We start from the raw sequence: 20,713 nt of genomic DNA on the forward strand, positions 1-20,713 counted from the left end.
TGATTACACTAAGGATCTCAGTAGATGACTGAACTTTACCATGGTCGATAATTTAGGGGAAGTGAGAACTAGAAAACATGTTTTTGGACTCCATAAGATATGCAGATTGAATAACTTCTTCATTTGAAACCCCATTGCCTACATGCAATGTGTTTGATCTGCTAACACCTTTGCTTGGTTTATAATAACATTTTTTCCACCCCTTCCCTCTGCCAGTCAGGGTAAGGGTAACATCAGTCACTTATGTTCATTTAGCTGCCGACACTTCCCCAGCTTGTCTCCTGCGTCCCTGTCCGCCCGCCCTCCTCAGCGAATGTGTAGCTGCTGTATGTTGCTGAGGCCTCTGTCCGAGCTGCAAAGTGGCCCAGGCTCTCACCCAGCCCTGCTTCACTGACTCTCCACACTACTGCCCACAAACCGCAACCGAATCCTGTGGCTCCACTGTTCCCAGACTCAATACCTGCTCTATGTACATGGGCACAGGATCCCCATCCAGCCCTGGAGATGGCCTTGAAGACTCTCTTCTCACCCCAACCTTTCCCACAGCATCCCCCAGTTCCCCACTTTCCCTCTGGGCATTCTGATGACTGAATTGGCTGCTAGCAACCCATGCATCTGGCACCACCACGTCCCCTCTCTATTTTCCTGACATCCCTCTTCCAACTCATCCTTTCAGATCTAGCTTGGATGTGGATGTTCCCTTCTCCTAGGAGCCCCACAAATGTCCCAGACCCACATCTAAGACAGAATGGGCCCCTCCCTCTCGTTATGCTCTGCACACACTTCCACTGCTGCAAAGCAGCGTGTCATCAATGTGTTCTTCTGGCTTTCTCCCCACTGGGCTGTGACTTAGAGGGAAAGGCTTGTCTTATATGTCCGGTCTTTCTAGCCTCTACGGGATGCCTGACACAAAGCAGACTGTCTGGAATCATTTGTTGAATGAATGAAGGATCATGATTACCTCACATATCCCATCTATACAAACATTACGGCTATCCTCCGAGCATGGAGTCCCATCTTTGACTTTATTTGACAAAGAAAAGAAGAAATCAAATCCTTCTGCGATACAGTAGAGTTTGCATAAGTCCTGATCTTAAAAAGAAATACACACACAAACACAAATAAGAAAAATACTTAAGCTCTGATCATTTTTGCTCTGAATTTTAGATAGACTTTCTTTCTTCCCCCATAAAATAACTCCCACACAATAATACATTACAATGGCATTTTTAATGGTTGGCTCATTATGTTTTGTTTTGTTTCTTTAAATTTATTTATTGCTTCACTATTCAGTTTTACTCTATAGTGTCCTTTAAGACCTTTGATTTTTATACAGTGTTTGGCACATAGTAGGCATTCAATAAATATTTGTTGGCTACAACATTAATGTTTTACTGTTTCACTAGTATCATTAACTACTATCTTGTAGAAATGCAAAAAAAAAAATACCATTTTGTAGTAATACACAAAATTCTTACAGATAAAATGTAATAAAAGAATCAAAAACATCACTGAATTTCTTAATGCATTTGGTAAAATACAGGAAAAATTAAACAAATAAAAAGAATAACTTAGATGAAATCTCTTGAGAACAATGTTTTCTACAAATATATTGTTTTAAAATATTGGTACCTAGAGAAATAGGAAGTTTACTTCCTTCCTAAATAATCCATTTCAAGGTTTTTTGGTTTATATTTAATATGAACTTTTTTTTGAAACCATTTTGCCTCTTGTTCTCTTCTTAGTAAAAAAGGAGACAATTAATGATGAACATTTTGTCTGTCTTAGAAATATTTATAGGCCTGAGATTCATCTACAGGTATTTTCCTTATCATTCAAGATAAGAGGCACAACTGAATAATTCTAAGAATCAAATTTAGTGTGTGCTTCCATGATGAATGAGTTTATTCACTAAAGATTGGCAGTCAGGAGGAACGCACACACGTGTTTGAACCATGATTTCAAAGTTCATTCTACCTTTCTCTCTCCCTAGCGGCCTGTATCACACTGGCTTCATTTGTACAGATTCAGGAGTAAAGGGACAACTAAACGTGCTTCGGGGAAATTGCTTGTAATTTCCTTTCAGAATTTTCTAACTGCATGAACCTGACACTGTGAAAACACTGTATACACTGAGATGATGAACGTGAATGTCAGATGGGACATCCCACTTGTCTATGTCCAAAGGGCTTCTGTCATTTTTTTCAGGCAACGTTCCCAGTTTCAAGCAATAAGATGATTAGGTTTTCTTTGAGTTTCTCCTTAATTATGCCACTTGAGCTACTGACCTTAAGTTATTTTAATCACGGAAACACACTTATTTCTTTCCCAGTGGGGAGTAAAGTCTTATACACACCACAAATAAACTTCTTGGTTTATAGTTATAGATCAATACTTTCTGAACATAGTATGCTTCAAAATTATTCCATTTTCTAAAATATACTGAAATTTCTCTTTCATTCTTTGACAATTATAAGTATTCAATGGGTAACTAGCTTATAGCAACAACTACTGTAATTCTTAATTCATCAACTACTGTAATTCTTAATTCAAAAACATACAGATTCAATTTCCACACAGGAGCTATCTTGTATTTTTTTTATCACTTCTTTGATGAGTTTCATTGTACTATGCACACCCTTTCTATGTGCTGTGTTGATTTCTGACCTCACAACTGGTCAAGTTTAGATAAGAGGTCATGACAGTGGGGCTGGCAAAATAAAACTAACCTCCAGAAGAGAACATGTGACCCTCACCTCCCAGAGCGACATCTGGTTTATTTGTGCACCACACTGTCAATCATGTACTTCTTTAGAAAGTAAAGGTGGTAAAGCACAAGGCTTATTACCCGAAAGCAGTTTGAGATTTACCTTCCACCTGAGTGTAAGGCTTCCACTTGTAGTGCCGCCCTCTGAATCGTCTGCTGTTGTGCTCAGCACACTGAGCGGCGCGGAAGTCAACACTGTCCCGGGGACATTTCTGACTGTTGCAGAGCTTCAGAGTGCGAGTGGAGCCCTCGCAAAACTTCCCTCCATGCGACGGCCTGGAATGCGTATTTTGAAGTCAGAATTTTCATATTTGAGTAGCTACCTAAATTATTTCAAATTAGGCTTATTGGAGAGATGAAGCTAAGAGTGTTAGAGTGGGTACTTAGGGAAAGTAGATTTCTTTTTTTTTTTTGAGACACCCTCACTCTGTTGCCCAGGCTGGAGTGCAGTGGCACAATCTCGGCTCACTGCAACCTCCACCTCCTGGGTTCAAGTGATTCTCCTGCCTCAGCCTCTCGAGTAGCTGGGACTACAGGCATGTGCCACCACGCCCAGCTAATTTTTGTATTTTTCGTAGAGACAAGGTTTCACCATGTTGGCCAGGATGGTCTCGATCTCTTGACTCCATGATCCACCTGCCTCAGCCTCCCAAACAGCTGGGATTACAGGTGGGATCCACTGCGCCCAGCTGGAAAAGTGGATTTCCAAGTGGTCAAGAACACATTCTTGCACACGAATGGTAAGGTTGTGCTCCCTTTTCCACTGAGTGAATCCTTTACTAGACCAGATAATGAAAATGTGGTACATATACACCATGGAATACTATGCAGCCACAAAAAAGGAAGAGATCATGTTGTTTGCAGGAACGTGGATGGAGCCTGGAGGCTATTTCCCTTAATAAACGAATGCAGGGACAGAAAACCAAATACTGCATGTTCTCACTTATAAGGCAGAGCTGAATGATGAGAACACAAGGACATATAAAGCGGAACAACACACGCTGAGGCCTGTTGGAAGGTGGAGGGTGGGAGCAAGAAGAGGACTACAAAAAATAACTAATGAATACTAGGTTTAATCCCTGGGCAATGAAATAATCTGCACAACACACACCCATGACACAAGTTTACCTGTGTAACAAACCTGTACTCTATCCCTGAATTTAAAATGAAAGTTAAATTTAAAAAATAAAAAATCAAAGCCTCTTTACTTCCCCACATTGGTGATGCTTCTCACGTTCATTCTTACTTCTTAGAGAAGCTGGAAATTAAACCACTTGCTGTGAAGGGAAATATATTTGATGGAAAACTAAAAATTTGTTTTTTTCTGCATACAAAAATTATTCTTATTAATCTTATTTGTGTTCTATACACTTTTCTTATGATTTATTTGTTTTAATTAGATCCTTGGTATGTCAAGTAAATGCGGTTAAAATCCAATTCCTGAATATTACTGTTGGTGCTGTTATTTTTTGCTGTGGTCAGGTAGTTAGAAGCATCTTAAGTTATAGCACAGAGAGGCAATTAAGAAATGCTTGAGTGAAATACCTTTCCTACTCAGTGCTTCTTACAATCATATGCATAGCACAGACTTACTATTAAGAGCTGAGACCAGGCGTGATGGCTCATGCCCATGATCCCAGCACTTTGGGAAGTCAAGGTGGGTGGATTACCTGAGGTCAGGAGTTCGAGACCAGACTGACCAACATGGTAAAACTATGTCTCTACTAAAAATACAAAAATTAGCAGGGCGGGTGGTGGCACCTGTAGTCCCAGCTACTCGGGAGGCTGAGGCAGGAGAATAGCTTGAACCCAGGAGGCAGAGGTTGCTGTGAGCCAAGATCACACCACTGTACTCTAGCCAGGACGACAGAGCAAGACTCCATCTCAAAAAAAAAAAAAAGAGAGATTGAGAGAGAGCGAGCTGAGACACAGGCATACTGCTTGGAGGGTTGATGGCATGGAAATTGTCATTTGTGCGGAAGGAGGTCAAGGCATACTTACTTGGGGTTGGTGCAGAGGCGACTCCGATGAGACACTCCCCCTCCGCAGGTCCTGGAGCATGGGGACCAAGAAGACCAGTCTGACCAGTGGCCATGGGTGGGCTTGGGGCCTTCATCACCATATTTCACACACTGTCCTCCCCGGCACCACTAAAATTTTCAACATAAATAAGTTGACTTGACTCAGACAGATAGGTAGATGGGTTTATCTCACCACTGCTATAAGGCTGAGTAGTGGGAAAATTTGCAAACTATGCAGATGTTAGCCTCCCTACCCTCAAGTAGTACCTAATATAAATACAGTACATTCAATGTTGTTTTTTTCCTTTCCAAACCTAGCATCCTCCTATAAATTTATATACAGGGAAGATGAATAGAAAAATCATTTTCAAATGTCTGCTTTCCTGGAAACTTAACACATTTAATGAAGGAGTGTTATCTGAATACTCAGTCTCACTGTTTAACTCCCAAGTCAGCGAACTCTGACCTGTCCTGAAAACAAGGTGCTTTTCACATCTCATGTTCAGAACAGAGAGAGTCTCAGGTAGGAAAGCACAGCTGGGGGCTCCACATGGCTCAACACCTTGTCATTTCAGGCCAGTGCTCTGTGCTTTCACCCCAAAGCACCTGGGCTCAGAGCCTTGGGACGATTACCCAATGCCACGTTAGAGGTCACGCAGCTTCCAGGGCGATGAAGCAATTCTTGTGGAATTTCATCTCTCCCCACGAAGGCTGGAGATGCTATCTGTTCCCCTTTCTCCAGAGAAGTGCTCATTCGTTTTAATTCATGCTAAATTCCACGTAGCAAATTCACTGCACCACATATCAGCGCTATGCACTATTTAACATGGTGTCCAGCAGTGGTGGTTCCCTGGGTGGTTTGGTGTGAACTTCTAAGATCTTAGAGGTCCAGACTGTCTGTTGGGAGGAAGAAGGAAGATGTTTGTCCCTTGTCCTGGCCCCGGTGGAGGGAGAAGAACTTGGCCTGTGGGCTGGGGAGACCTGAAGTCAAGTCCCTTTTTACCTCCAAGTTTAGAGCCACTAGATTTGTACTGAGAGAGAGAGAGAGAGAAAAGGCTACTTCCATAGGAGGAAAGTAATACTTCTATTATTAAATGATGTATTAGGGTAACACATATCAAGACACTGATATTTGACCAGTGTTGCCACATACTATGGCAGTTCAAATGGCTCCATTTAATGCTATTTAAGTAAGAACAATTCAATTTAAAAACAAGAAATTCTGAGGAGTAAAGCCTCATCCATTCAATTCTTCAATTCTTTTCTTTAAGCACAACAACATTGTCTTTTCCATCCCTACCTGCCCTCCCCCCAGGTGTAGACCAAAGTCCACTGTCTTAGGCTCAAGGAGAAGCCCATTGCCGGGAATAGGCTCCTACTCTTAGACAGCCTCCAACAGGCGTGGGGACAGGAGGGAGGTTGCACTGGTTGTGCAGAGAGGAAGGAGCTGCCAGGTGTGTACTACTTGTCATTGTTGTTTATTTTTTTCCCTTTCTTAAAACCATCTGATCATAGCTTTCTAATGCAGGAGACATGAAACATGAAAACAGAATTTCAATAGGTTGAATAACTCTGAAAATATTTCTGGGAAAATCTGTCTTGGTTCGAAGATGAACAGGATTTGAAGCCCCAGAATGAGGTCAGGTTAGTGGAAGACAGGAGTGCTGTCTCGAAAGCAGGATGTTTATCAAAGAATCACTGTTTTTTACCAGGAATCTGTGAGCAAACTCAATGTACATCATACCATCGTTGTTGATTTACTTTGCTGTTGTTACTTGGCAAAGTTCACAGACTCAGAAAGGGGTACTGGCATGGTAATAGCTTTCACTCTTCTGTTTTTGTAAAAAGCTTATTTTTTAATGAAAGCTTTACAGATACACACAAGTAGAGGAAATAGCACAGGAGTCCTTGAAACCTGCGGTCCTGCCTCAACATTTATTAACTCATGTCCAGTCTCATTTCACCTAAATGCCCGTCCACTTTCTCTCTCCCAACACTGACTCCCAGACTTGAAACCATTTCTTCAAAGCTCTTTCATGAAGGGTTCCCCAAATTAAGAATGTTAAAAAACATAACCACAACACCATTGTGATACCTAGAAACCTACAATCAGTCCTTAATATCATCAAATGTCTAGTAAGTGTTCAAAATTCCAATTTGGTGTTTTTTTATTTTTCTTTCAGTTAACATAGAATCACAATCAAAACACGGTTCATTTATTGCATTCAGCCGACATGCTTCTCATGTCTCTCTCCACATTCCAACTCTCCCTTGATGTTTTCTTTTTCCTGAATTCACGTGATAAAGGAATGGATCTGTTTGTTGGGAGTTTCCCATACTCTGGATCTTGCTGGCTGCGTCTCGGGTTCCCTAGATCTGCTGCAATCAGGCAATTGGATCCAAGGCGTTGGTAAGGTTCAGAGTTGGATTTTTGGCAAGACTGAACCATTGATGGCTTTATGTATATGCACACAGAATGCCTGGTAAGGCCTCCAGCGTTGGTGTTAGGATGCTTCAGTATTCGGGGAATACAGGCTGACTGGCGAAGGTCCCCAGCTTCCCAACTAATACTTTTAGCAGCCATTAACAATCATTTCCTAGATCCTTTACATCTTTGAGTGTTGCAAGACTAATGATATTCTAAATCTTTTCTTTTTCATGATTGTCTGGATTACTTCTTTTAAGAAAAAGCAACCTTCATCAAATACCTCGGTACCCTGAGTTTGAGATTGTACAGGAAAACCATGATGCTTCTCTCTAAATGATAAAGAAAAATATGCTAATGTCATGTTTCTTTTGGAAATGTTGCTTGAGCTTCCTCTTGACAGGAGCCAGACATCTTTGGAAGGCTTCTAGCTTTCTGACTCAGCGAGGTATCCCAGGCTCATCTTGTACATTCCTTGTGTGGGGAACGGGTGCTTGGTGTTAAAAAAAAGTCAACACTCACCAAGACAAAGGATCTCTCAGCAAGGCTAGTTTACTTTCTGCAGAAAGGGTACACTGGCCAGCAGTTTTGCCACCAGAGTACACCGAACAAAGGATACAGGGTCATTTATAACCTGACACATCCACCCTACTGCAGTGTCCGGTTTCCGTTGGCTGGAATGGGATCTCACATTCTCTATTTGTCCCAACTGGTTAGCAACTTAGAACTTCTTAAAAGAGGCAAAGGCAGAGGAGAACAAAGGAAGGAGGAAGTAACTGTGGAATGCTGAGAAAGGTAAAAGCGCCTTCAAATAAGGAAGAGGAACAGGCTATGGCCTAATGCTTGCTTGAACCAGTATAAGCATGCCAGGGCAAATACTTAGGCTAAAATGTGGGAGCTAAGAACACAGAGTACATTGATTTCTTTATTACGGCTAGCAGATATCTAAGAATGTTAGCGCGGGTCTTTGAATAAATTGTGCTTCTAAGGGAAGTTACTATTTATTCCTAATTAGATGGGGAGAGAAGTCTCTTTGAAGAGGAACTTCTACTGCACTTTTTACACTTGTTATAGGCCTGGAATCATCCATTTACATAAGAAGTTCTGGCTCCTTTTATTGAGAAAACTAGATTAAGAGGTTGTAGCCTCTTTAAAAATTTTAATTTTAATTTTTTCTTTACATTTTAATTTAATCTTTAAAAATTTTAATTTTAAAGAAAAAATACTTCATTAGTTCTTAGAAATGTATTAATTTTAAATTTATGACTATAAATGTTACTTAACTTCTTTGATTTTATATATGTATCTCTTTTATATATTAAAAATCTTGATTCTTAACAACATAAACACATTTAGTACTTCCTTTATCCTAGCAAAATAAATCCATCAACAATAACGTGATTACTGAAAACAGTTTAAAATTATTTGTAGCATTTTTTTTCTCCACTGAATCTATCCCATTTGGAATGCACAGACTAATTACTGGAGTTTAAAGTCTCTTGAAATAATTCCTCTGTTAGGATTCTGGTTAAGCCAACAACTTAATATATTAAGTCAAAATGTTTCATTCTGCCTTTGATGTTTAGGGATTATTTAATAGCATTTTAAGTTATCTAAAATAATTACAAGCTTTTCAGCATTTAGGGTTTATTCTTTTTAATGTAAGCAAATAGCTATTGATTAGTATTTACTTTTCTTTGATAAATGACAGCATATTACTCAGATGTTTTTCCATCCTACTTTTCCACTTAATTTGTTCTGTACATCATTCCACAGAAGTACATAGACACGACCCTCATCACATTTTTACAGATACATAATATTCCACAGGGTGTTTATCCAACTAGTCCTCTATCGATGGTCATTTGCAGTATTCCAGTTTTTTGCTGTGATAATGACTGTTGCAATTCCTTGTATTAGGCTGATGCAAAAGTAATTGCAGTTTTTGCAATCAAAAGTAATGAGAAAGGAAATAGCAAAATATGCATGTATTAAGTCGACGCAAAAGTCACTTCGGTTTTTACATCTTTTGCTATTTCTGTTAGAGTATACTTAAATGATTTTCCTAATTTTAAAAAGTATTAAAACAAAAAAACTTTGAGAATCTGATGAGAAAGCACTATATCTTTTGCTAAGGGGGTTGTGGGAAATATAGGTGCATGTAGACACACACACACACACACACACACAATATTAGATCTAATTTTAGGCAGATAATAGATGGGTGAAGCCATCAGGTCAAGATTAAGAATGCTATGTTAAATATACATATAGATTTCCACTGAAATACCAATTAGGTTTCTTAGGACTGACTTTATCACAGTTTTGTGTCTTATTGACAGATACTGTGACTTATGAAAAAGGCTTTATCTTAGAGAGGAAGATGCCACAACAAAGTGTCTATGCCTGTGGCGATTGCTGCTCACAAAATAAGCACGTCACACTTAAACGCAGCAGATGCAGGGGAGCAGTGTATTGAAGCAGAAAAAACAGCACTGAGTCATCAAACGCGCATCACAGATCAGCTCTGCGAGCTGTGTGACCTGGGGAAGGCACCCATGTACTCTGAGCCCCGTGTCCTCTTCTGAAATTAGGGATGATAGAAACTACCAGAATGAGTTCAGAGGGAGGGTTCAATGTAAGGACTAGGCCAAGTGCCTAGCACTGGACCTGATGGAATCACACAGTGAGAGCTGGTTTGATTTCACAAGAGGGGTCCTCAGTGACCGAAGAGCTAGAATCCTTCAGGCATGCATCTCAACTGTGGCCCCTGCCCCTTGCCCTGGATTTCTCCTGGGGTGATCACAGAGGAACCCAGGGCCTTTCCCAAAAGAGCTCTGCAATGTCCAGTGGGGACTGCACTAGGCTACCTGTAGGGCTGCTTTGAGGATGAAATATACACAATGCACTAAATTTAGCATTTGGCATTAAAAATGAAATAAATATCAGTCTATGTTACCACCTCATACAACCACTGTGGAGCCTCAGCAGCATCCTTAGTAGCAGAGAGAGGAGACGGGGTCCCATCAAGAAGAACAACATTGGGATACTGACCGCTGGCCACACACACATCTAAACTGATAAACCACAGGGGCACATGCAAACCAATGACAATGACACACAGACACACGACTAATATCAAAAGGGACTGTTTACGTGAGACTTGGATGTCTTACATGGTTTGGCTGTGTCCCTACCCAAATCTCATCTTGACTTGTAGCTACAATTCCCATGCATCATGGGAGGGACCCGGTAGGAGGTAATTGAATCATGGGGGTGGGTCCTTCCCATGGTGTTCTCATGATAGTGAATAAGTCTCATGAGATCTGATAGTTTTATACATGAGAGTTCCCCTACACAAGCTCCCTCCCGCCTGCCGCCATGTAAGATATAACTTTGCTTCTCCTTTGCCTTCTACCATGATTGTGGGGCCTCCCCAGTCATGTAGAACTGTGAGTCCATAAACCTCTTTCCTTTATAAATTATCCAGCCTCAAGTATGTCTTTGTTAGCAGCCTGAGAAAATACAATGTATGAAAGGAAAATAAAATCTCGGAACTTCACACTCACTATACCAAAAGGAAAAGTTCAGCTTGAGAACTGGGTCGTGCAAAAACCACCTCCCATTTTGTTTCTAGAGAGCTGTGAAGATGGAAGGCCACGTGTCTCCACGGGCAGCCTCCCTCACAAATTACTCACAAGGAAATTCTTTGTGGGCCTCCAAATCTTTACCCCAAAACAGAGCTCTGTTGAATTTCACCATGACCATGTGAATTAATGAATTAATTTCACCATGACCATGTGAATTAATTATCTTCACAGATACAGGACAAAGACAAGACTAAAACTTACCTCTCCACCCACCCCAGACAAATGCATATTTGCCTGCTTCCTCAACTCTGTTTTCTTTATCCTCACAAATCCTCAATCTCCACTCACATGTAAAATGTGGATTCAGTGAGTGTTGACTGAAGCTTCAAAAGAATGTACCTGCTGGCCTCATTTGCCTACTCTCCCCTCTTTTCTTCTTTCCTGCTTTCCTTGCTTCTCTTTCCTTTGTTTTTGTTTTTGTTTTTTCTTGTTTTTGCTTTTGTTTTTGTTTTTGTTTTTGTTTTGAGACCAACTCTCCTTCTGTTGCCCAAGCTGGATTGCAGTGGCATGATCTTGGCTCACTGCAACCTCCATCTCTGGGTTCAAGCGATTCTCCTGCCTCAGCCTCCCGAGTAACTGGGACTACAGGCGCCTGCCACCGGGCCCAGCTATTTTTTGTACTTTTAGTAGAGACAGGGTTTCACCATGTTGGCCAGGATGGTCTCGATCTCTTTACCTCATGATCCGCCCGCCTCAGCTTCCCAAAGTGTTGGGATTACAGGTGTGAGTCACCAGGCCTGGCCTCTTTCCTCTTTAAATATTGAAGTCATCAAAGTCCTCTTTGGAAAGAGCAGGGGTCACAGGTGCCCCTGTGATTTTTGTCCCACCCCCTCCTAGAGCACATCCTCAACTTTGGAAAAGTAAACCTCTACATTCATTGAGATTTGCCTCAGTTATTTGCTTTGACTTACAGAGTCCCACATTGGCTACTGAACAACCAAGTACCCTGGACAGAACACTTTACTGCTTTGGACCATGGTTCAGCTGTGTAATTTGTAGGAACCTACTCTATGTCAATAGAGCCTTTTTTTTTTTTTTTTTTCAGTAAAAAGGAAAAAGCTATATTTGAAATACAAGGGAAAATAATGTCAAATATCAATGGAAATTAATTTAATGGTGCTTTTGAGATAAATAAAATGTAACCAGAACATACAGGTTATTTTGAAAGAGCATCACAACTACATTACCTGGGAAAAAGTAGCACCTGACCACAAACAAAGCAGGATGCCTGGAGAACCACCTCCTGTTTCATGCAGGCAATAGCTCAAGGGCAACGTCAAAAAGGCTGTTGGTCTTTTAAGAAATAGGCATAATTTTGCAAATGACCACGTGAGGAATCCATTTTAATCAATGACAGAAGAAAAGTCATGATTATCTGCAGCATAACATTCAAGTAAATTACCTGATGTCCTTTGACAATTAGAACTTCCACGCTATATCTCATTATACTCATTTTCTTTCAAGAAACCGAAAGCATTGCTATTACATTACGTATTATGGATTAAATCAACTGTATCACTGGATCACTAGCAGAATTCAATGAATTAGAAGAATTCAATGATCAATCTCATGCCCTTTGAGGAACTGAAAAAAAGCATATTAGCAATGTGCCCAGAATGAATGGTGGCTGGGGGCTATTCTCAATAAGTTTATCTTATTTCTGTTCATTTCTTCAGTTGGCACTGCAATAATTTAACCTGAAAACATGTGTTAGCGTTGTTGTCAACATTTTAAAACCTTTCTGTCTGTAGTTACATTTGAATATGTATAAGATGTGATGTATTTTGTTTGGTATTTAAACATAATAGAACAATGGTATTTAGGCATGTTCAAATACTGTACTAGATCAATGCCTAAATATCATTTCATATTCACTAATGCCACTAAAAAACTCAGATACATAAAAAGCAAAAATACTTATAGTGATAATTTGGGTCCAGGATCTTTCTTTCTTCATCAATAGTCTTTTACATTTAAAAAATGCAATTACAAGTTAAATCAAAAGAATTAAAATATTATTATGGAGTATTATGATAATCTTTTAAAGTTTTAATAATGAAATTATCATTCTTTACCATTTAGTAATAAACTTGTTATCCTGTATACTTTCTTTTTTTTTCCGACTTTTATTTTAGGTTCAGGGGTACATGTGCAGATTTGTTACATGGGGAGGTTACATGTCACTAAAGTTTGGCGCTCGAATAACTTCATCACCCGTGCGGCGAGTATAATATGGGATACTTTTTCAACTCTTGCCCCCTCCCACCATCCCCCCTCAAGTAGTCCCCGGGGAATATGGTTCCCATCTTTGTGTCCACGTGTACTCAGTGTTTAGCTCCTGCTTATAAGTAGCAACATGCAATATTTGGTTTACTGTTCCCGCATTAGTTTGCCTAGGGTAATGAACGGCCTCCAACTCCGTCCACATTGCTGCAACATCTTGTATACTTCTTCTTTTCTCTACTATAGCGCCCTCTCTTCTCACAGGGGCAACAATAGGTGAAAATGATGTGCTCCAGGGTCTTCAAACTGATGTTCTGTGACTTTCACAGCACTGTTTAATGCTGTTCCTTTCCATGATAAATGGTCGTCAATGGCTTAATGTTTCCCTTCAATAGACTGAATCTGTCATCACCTATTGTCTGATTTCTGTGTCTATGAATTCCAGGTAGCTCATCAATTTTATTTTCACAAAAGTGAGAAAAGGATTCCTCTTCACATTATCAATATAAAATAAACACAGTGTTTGATAGGAGCATGGGTATGCATATGTATATGAGAAATACATGTTTTAAAAATACCTATGCAATACGAGTAAAGATGCATGGGTTGGAAGACTAGCATCTGAATACGATGCTGTACCTATAGTTAGCTTCTTACCATGTCATGCCCACAAATAGTGCCTTCTGCTGCTGGCATAAATTTAGTCTCACATTTCCTTCCAATACGATGGCACCACAGGGCTTTACAGATGTCCTAAAGAAATTTTTTAAAAGGTCATTAGGATTACATCATATTGTCCATTCATCTACAATAAAAATATCACTGAGAGATTTAAGGTGAAAACAACAGATATAATTTACAAGCAAATGCCTACTTAGCAATATGATAGCATATAATAGAGTGAGGAGTAAGGAGACTCATGTTCTAGACTTGGTTCAAATTAATTCCATCTCTTATACTTTATTTGTTTTATTTATATATTATCTATTTAACAAAATTATATTTTAATTGTAAAATATGCTTAATTCAGACACTGCAGAAAACTATGAAAATTTAAAAAACCTAAACTTAATATTTCATAATGTATCCTTCTCAACCCCACCTTCCATGAATCTCTCCAAGTCTGAATTCTTATTTTTAAATTAAGAATGTTTAGGATGCTTGTTAGCTTGTCCATCCATCCATCTGTCCATCTATTTATCCATCCATCCATCCATCCATCCATCCATCCATCCATCCATCCATCCATCCATCCATTAATCCATCCATCCATCCATCCAACCATTTCACCATGCATCTACCATCCCCAAATCTGTGATTAAAGCTTAAAATATGTGAGGCATCTTGCCAGGCAAGAGGTTCCATTGTGAATATGACCCTCTTTGCTTCTTCGTTTTCATAGGGTAAAGAAGGAATTTGCCGTAAATCACCAATTAGCGCATACAGAAAGAGATGCCCCAGTGATAAAGATTTATAAACTATAAAAGACTCTCCAAGTGCAAGGAATTGTTTTTACTGAGTTCAGAGGAATGTCTCAATGAAGGGCAAACAGTAGGACTTGTGAAATGATGGAACCTTCTGGAATGCTGGTGGTAGACTCAACTAGAAATGTTGAAAACATTTCTTAAATTGTCTGCACAACTGTTCAGAATATTTAAACAAGTGCTGCATTATTCCCCAATAAATTACATGGCTGCATCTACTGGGTGATTCATGTTATGAGGAAAATGCAGGCAGTGAAGCACATCAACGTAGTGCAGCTGGGAAGATGGCACTTTGCTGCATGGTGATCTCAATCCATATTTCAACCATGTGAAAAGAAGGTTTTCTGCATTGTGTGAGTCATCTCATGAAGGGTTTTAACACTAGTTCTTAAATCTCCTGCATGTATTTCATTATATACTTAGAAGTTAAGGTACTTATTAAAGACACAGCTTCATATTTTCCCTGGCTGTGTCTCCTTCACTAATAAACCAGATTTCTGAGCTTGAAATATTAACAAGTAAACGTTCAGTGTTTTAATTCAGATATCAATTGCTTTCATATTGTGCTATGGTTTAAAATCTCATATGGTTACAATCACTGTGCAATTAAATGTCATGATCTTTTGCGTCCCCTGGGATCCTCGCCCTTGTGGTGTGTTGTGTTGATGGCCAGGGCTTTGCCTGGCTGAGGTCTTTGTCAGCAGGGAACAGACAGTGATGCTCCTATGGCTGCTCCCATGAAGACTGCTGCTGAGCACCCTGGTTTGCTCTCCTTCAGACAGGCTTTAATTATGTTCATTAGTATATGGTGTCAGGGGCCTCTGTTCTTGGCCAGAATGGTGTTTAGAGATAAAAAGTGTATGCAGAAACCAAGGAATCCATGAATTCAAGGACCCTGAATGTAATTCTCCAAATAGACAACTGGACAGTTCTATTTGCTTGCAGGAATGACAACTTGATAGAATGCCAGGATAAAAATAAACTTCCTTAAAACCACAGCCTGTGCACACCGACTCGATGTCTGGGTGGCAATATGATAGGTCAGAACCGGAGCTAGGGAGAGAGGTGGGGCAGCCCCTGGGTGGCTCACAGGGACCTCCTGGACCGACGGGGCATAGAGACCTCCTGCTTCAGGAGGCTGAGCACACATACCTAAGGAATGAATGAATGAGTGTGAAAGCAGATTCCTTCATACTGAATGAATGAATGAATGAATGAATGTGAAAGCAGAAGCTGCTCGTGTGGTTGTGTGATCTGGGAGATGGCCACAATGGTCTAGTAGAGTTTGGGATTCCTAGGCAGACAAGCAGATCCAGTGTAGATTTTGCAGGCAGATCTGGGCAGGCAGGACCCCTGAGTCGTCAGTGTGCACATGAGGATAACAACATCGAATCGTCGACTTGTCCTGGGGGCCAAATGCAGTGGTTATAGGTAATGTGTTCGGCTCAGGGCCTGGCACCCAAAGTAAAGGCACGAAGGCACTTCACATTTCCTTTCTCACTTTAAGGGCTCGAGGAGACAATGGCACAGGTCTCCATCTGCATTCAGGGCTCTGCCGTGTGACTACTGTGACCTTAGGGAGCTAGGGTCCTCATTCACAGGGCTGTTTCTAAGACTACTCAAGATAATACAAGGTAAATTGTGTTTTAAAATGTTAAATTTTTTTACTACGTTCCTTATCATTATCTGGTACAGTGCTTGCTACTCATCTTTCAATAAATGCTTTCTGGGCACATTGAATATGTACTCATTTGCTCCTGTAAAAACCAGTGACAGAGGACCAGGAAAACTTTACGTACAATAACATTAGCAAGAATCAGGAAACTGTGATCATAAAAAGCCAAAGATGACTTAAGATGACCACGATTCAGACTACCATTCAGAGTAATTTCAGAATATTCTTATGTTGTAGTTTTGGGGGAGCATTTTGCAGAATAAATACTGACGAAGATACTGTTAAAGGGATGGGCTTTCAACTTTTTAAAGTATAAAGCCTTCAAATATAGGATGCTGGTGACAGCTCACTGCCAAATCATGTGGCTCTCTAATTCAGTCTGTGACTTGGCTCATGCCATCTCTGTTTTTCAGCCTCATTTTGGAGGCTGCTCAATCCCCAACTCCAGTCCTCAAGGCTGGAATAAATCACAAAGTTAGAAGAAACTTGAAAATCACATAACCTATGGTATTGTCTTTCGACATTTAAAACATCATTTGGGACCTTGATATCCTATAGATGTACTTCCCTGCCATTTAATAAACATGACACTCTGTCCCAGACAAACAAATAAAAACTATAGTGTCTTAAAGAGTTGTGATGACAAAATAAAAATAGTGTACATTCTCACTCACATATGGAAGTGAAAAAATGGATTTCATAATGGTGGAATGATGGTTACCAGAGGCTGAGAAGTGTAGTGGAGGGGGATGGGAGGAATAAAGAGGAGTTGGTTAGTGGGTTCAAAAATACAGTTAGACAAAAGGAATAACACCTAATGTTTAGTAGGACCATAGGGTGACGATAGTTAACAATTTATTGTATATTTCAAAATAACTAGAAGAGTGTGATGTTCCTTACACAAAGAAATGATGAACATTTAAGGTAAGGATATTCCAGTTTCTCCGCTTTGAACATTACACATTATATGCCTGTACTGATATGGGAGGGGGCAGGGAGGTGCTGAGTAGAAAAGGCAGGGTCCCTGGAGAGGACTCCACCCTCAGACCTGTGCCCACAGACCTAAGTGAGAACAGACACTCCTGTTTTCATGCCCAAATGTGACATTTTCCAAGACTACTCTGGCCTGCCATGCCCCTGATCCTGTGCCCACAGAAACCTGAGATCTTAATGGGCACACACAGTGGCTGAACGTGGTCAAGAAAAGCAGAGGAACAGACCAGCAGACACCAGCAGACTGGCAGACCAGTGACGGCGGAAAGATGAATGACGCAGCAAAGGAAGAGAGGAGGGATGTCTGGATGCTAAGGGGAATTCAGCTGGGGGCAGCCAGAGAAGGGTCTGGCCACTGGGCAGCCTGACTCCTGGGGAAGACCATCTTCCCACTCCATCCTGCTCTTCCGGTTCCCCATCTATCTTGCTGAGAGCCACCTCCATCACTCAATAAAACCTCGCACTCATCTTCGAGGCCCCGGGGGTGACCCAATTTTTCCAGTACACTGGGAGAGAGCTTGGGATACAGAAAGCTGTCACACTGGTCCTCTGCCCTTGGAATAAGGCAGAGGGTTTATCGAGCTGGTTAACACAAGTCGTCCACAGATGGCGAAGCTGAAGGAGAGCACGTAACACACGCCCACTTGGGCTTTGGGAGTTCTGGGAGTTGCAGACACCACTCCTAGAGGCGGCCGTGGGGCCGAAGCCCAAGAGTGCTCCCCATAGTCTCTGTACCTGCCTGTCTGCTTGCTCCCCCTAGGGGTTTGAGCAGGGGGGTGCAGAGGAGTGAGCCACAACCCTGTTGCATGTCCTGCAAGAAGGAAAAGGGAACTCTTCTGTTTTAGTATCAATGTATTACAAGTACCCCATAAATATGTGCAACAATTATGTATCCATAAACATTAAATAGAAAAAGTTTTTTAAAAAAGTAAACTACAAATGAACAGCCAAAAACCAATTGTTCCCTCCAACTTTATCAGTTTGACTTAACTGCTAACTTCATGGTACATAACATACCATGATTTTATTAAAGCACTATTGTTGTAGGTCATTATATCCTTAATGAAACTTCAGAGTCTTCTTGGAACAAAGATCCTATTAAACATGGTTCTAGAGTCCAGGCACTTGGAATGTAAGACTTGCTGGGTGTTGGGGGAACTCCCAGTTTAACAACAGTACCTAAGATGCTGAGGTGATCAAATTTCAAAGCAATTCTGGTGACTTATGTTTCAGATTGCAGGGTCAGGCCACCGAAGCAACACTGATAAAGCATGATAGGTACACGATGAAGACAACATGTTTTTAATAACAAATACCTAACTTGGATAGAAAAGAGCCAAACCTATGCAGAGTATTCACTCTTGCTTTATCTTTGCAGCTAAGGTACACTACCTTTAACGAAGCCTCTCTCTTTTCATTCTAGTCCATAATTTAAGAGTTATGTTCACAAAGACCAATTTCAGTAATATAAACTTGGTTAAGGTTTATCATCACAACATAACACCCCAGGTAAAACCAACATTTTCCGATGGCTGGGCTGAAACCGTATTGTGGTGCTTCAATATTGTGAATGGCACACCACCAGATTCACTTCCTCAAATTGTCTGTACCACACTCTTCAACTCGAGATGGATTATGGACTTAAACCTAAGACCTGAAACTATAAAAATTCTGGAAGATAACATTGGACAAAGCCTTCAGGCATTGGCTAGGAAAGAATTTCATGACCAAGAAGCCAAAAGCAAATGCAATAAAAACAAAGATAAATAGCTGGGACCTAATTAAACTAAAGAGCTTTCGTGTGGCAAAAGGAATAGTCAGCAGAGTAAACAGACAACCCACAGAGTGAGAGAAAATCTTCACAATCTATACATCTGACAAAGGACTAATATCCAGAATCTACAATGAACTCAAACAAATCAGTAAGAAAAAAATACACAATCCCATTAAAAAATGGGCTAAGGACATAAATAGATAGTTCTCAAAAGAAGATATACAAATGGCCGAAACGTGAAAAACTACTCAACATCACTAATGATCAGGGAAATGCAAATAAAAACCACAACGCAATACCACCTTACTCCTGCAAGAATGGCCATAACCAAAAAATCAAAAAACAGTAGATGTTTGTGTGGATGCAGTGAACAGGGAACACTTCTATACTGCTGGTGGGAATGTAAACTAGTACAGCCACTATGGAAAAAAGTGTGGAGATTCCTCAAAGAACTAAAAGTAGAACTACCATTTGATCCAGCAATTCCACTACTGAGTATCTGCCCAGAGGAAAAGAAGCCATTATTCAAAAAGATACTTGCACACGCATGTTTATAGCAGCACAATTTACAATTGCAAAATTGTGAAACCAACCCAAATGGCCATCAATCAACAAGTGGATAAAGAAACCGTGGTGTATATACATGATGGAATACTACTCAGCCATAAAAAGGAATCAATTAACAGCATTTGCAGTGAGCCAGATGAGATTGGAGACTATTGTTCCAAGTGAAGTAGCTCAGGAATGGAAAACCAAATATTGTATGTTCTCACTGATACGTGGGAGCAAAGTTATGATAACACAAAGGCCTAAGAATGATACAATGAACTTTGGGGACTTGGGGGGAAGAGTGGGAGTGGGGCCGAGAGATAAAAGGCTACAAATATGGTGCAGTGTACACTGCTCGGGTTATGGGTGCACCAAAATCCTACAAATCACCACTAAAGAACTTACTCATGTAACCAAATACCACCTGTACCCCAATAACTTATGGAAAAAAAGAATGCAGTTACAATTGATGTTACAGTCAGATATACAGTGCATTGTCATTATTTTTCAAGCAGTGAGATGCTTCTATTACTAATCCTGATTATCACTCCACATCAGTGGACAGAAAAATCCATTGTCATATATGTGTCCTGTATTATATGTAAGTATGTAAACATACATATACACCAAATATACATTCACATATACAAAAAAAGGATGCATACGCATTTACATTGTCTATTCACTTTTCAAACTAAATAGTGTTAGGTATTTAAAACAGATTTATCCCTTCCTAAAATATCATCCATCCATCATCTAGATTAGTATATTTCTGAGTGAGTCTACTGTGCCCAGGGCTGGTCTGGGCACTGGATCATTTGCTTCTTATTGTTATTTCTTGTTTTATATCCTCCCATTAAGAAACTTCCTGATCTCTACATTATGTCTGAACAAAATAGGCCCTTTTAAATAACAATTCAGCAGGTGTTCATTTAAAAATATAAGTTTTACAGTTTAAATTGTTCTGAGATGTTTCAATTCACATAGAAAATAAAAAAAAAATCTCTTAACTGCCACGCCATATGTAATTTTGAGATTTGATGACTGAGAGTTACTGGCCACACAAATAGCTTTTAATTTTTAAAAGAAAATACAAAGCTGGGTGCGGTGGCTCACAGCTGTAATCCCAGCACTTTGGGAGGCCAAGGCAGG

At 40.2% G+C, this 20,713-nt stretch overlaps 1 protein-coding gene across 1 annotated transcript in view; it reads right to left on the minus strand.

Annotated features, from left to right (window-relative positions):
- The window catches only part of ADAMTS16 (ADAM metallopeptidase with thrombospondin type 1 motif, 16), a 192,356-nt gene that overhangs the window by 95,430 nt on the left and 76,213 nt on the right, over positions 1-20,713 (minus strand). The window contains exons 11-14 of the mRNA XM_011969411.1: positions 13,744-13,839; positions 4,769-4,917; positions 2,871-3,043; positions 962-1,092 (exon numbers count right to left, since the gene is read on the minus strand). Of these exons, the coding sequence (XP_011824801.1) occupies positions 962-1,092; positions 2,871-3,043; positions 4,769-4,917; positions 13,744-13,839 (549 nt within the window). The remainder of the gene's footprint in view (positions 1-961; positions 1,093-2,870; positions 3,044-4,768; positions 4,918-13,743; positions 13,840-20,713) is intronic.

This window comes from Mandrillus leucophaeus, unplaced genomic scaffold (genome assembly GCF_000951045.1).
Source record: "Mandrillus leucophaeus isolate KB7577 unplaced genomic scaffold, Mleu.le_1.0 Scaffold89, whole genome shotgun sequence".
NCBI lineage: Eukaryota > Metazoa > Chordata > Mammalia > Primates > Cercopithecidae > Mandrillus > Mandrillus leucophaeus.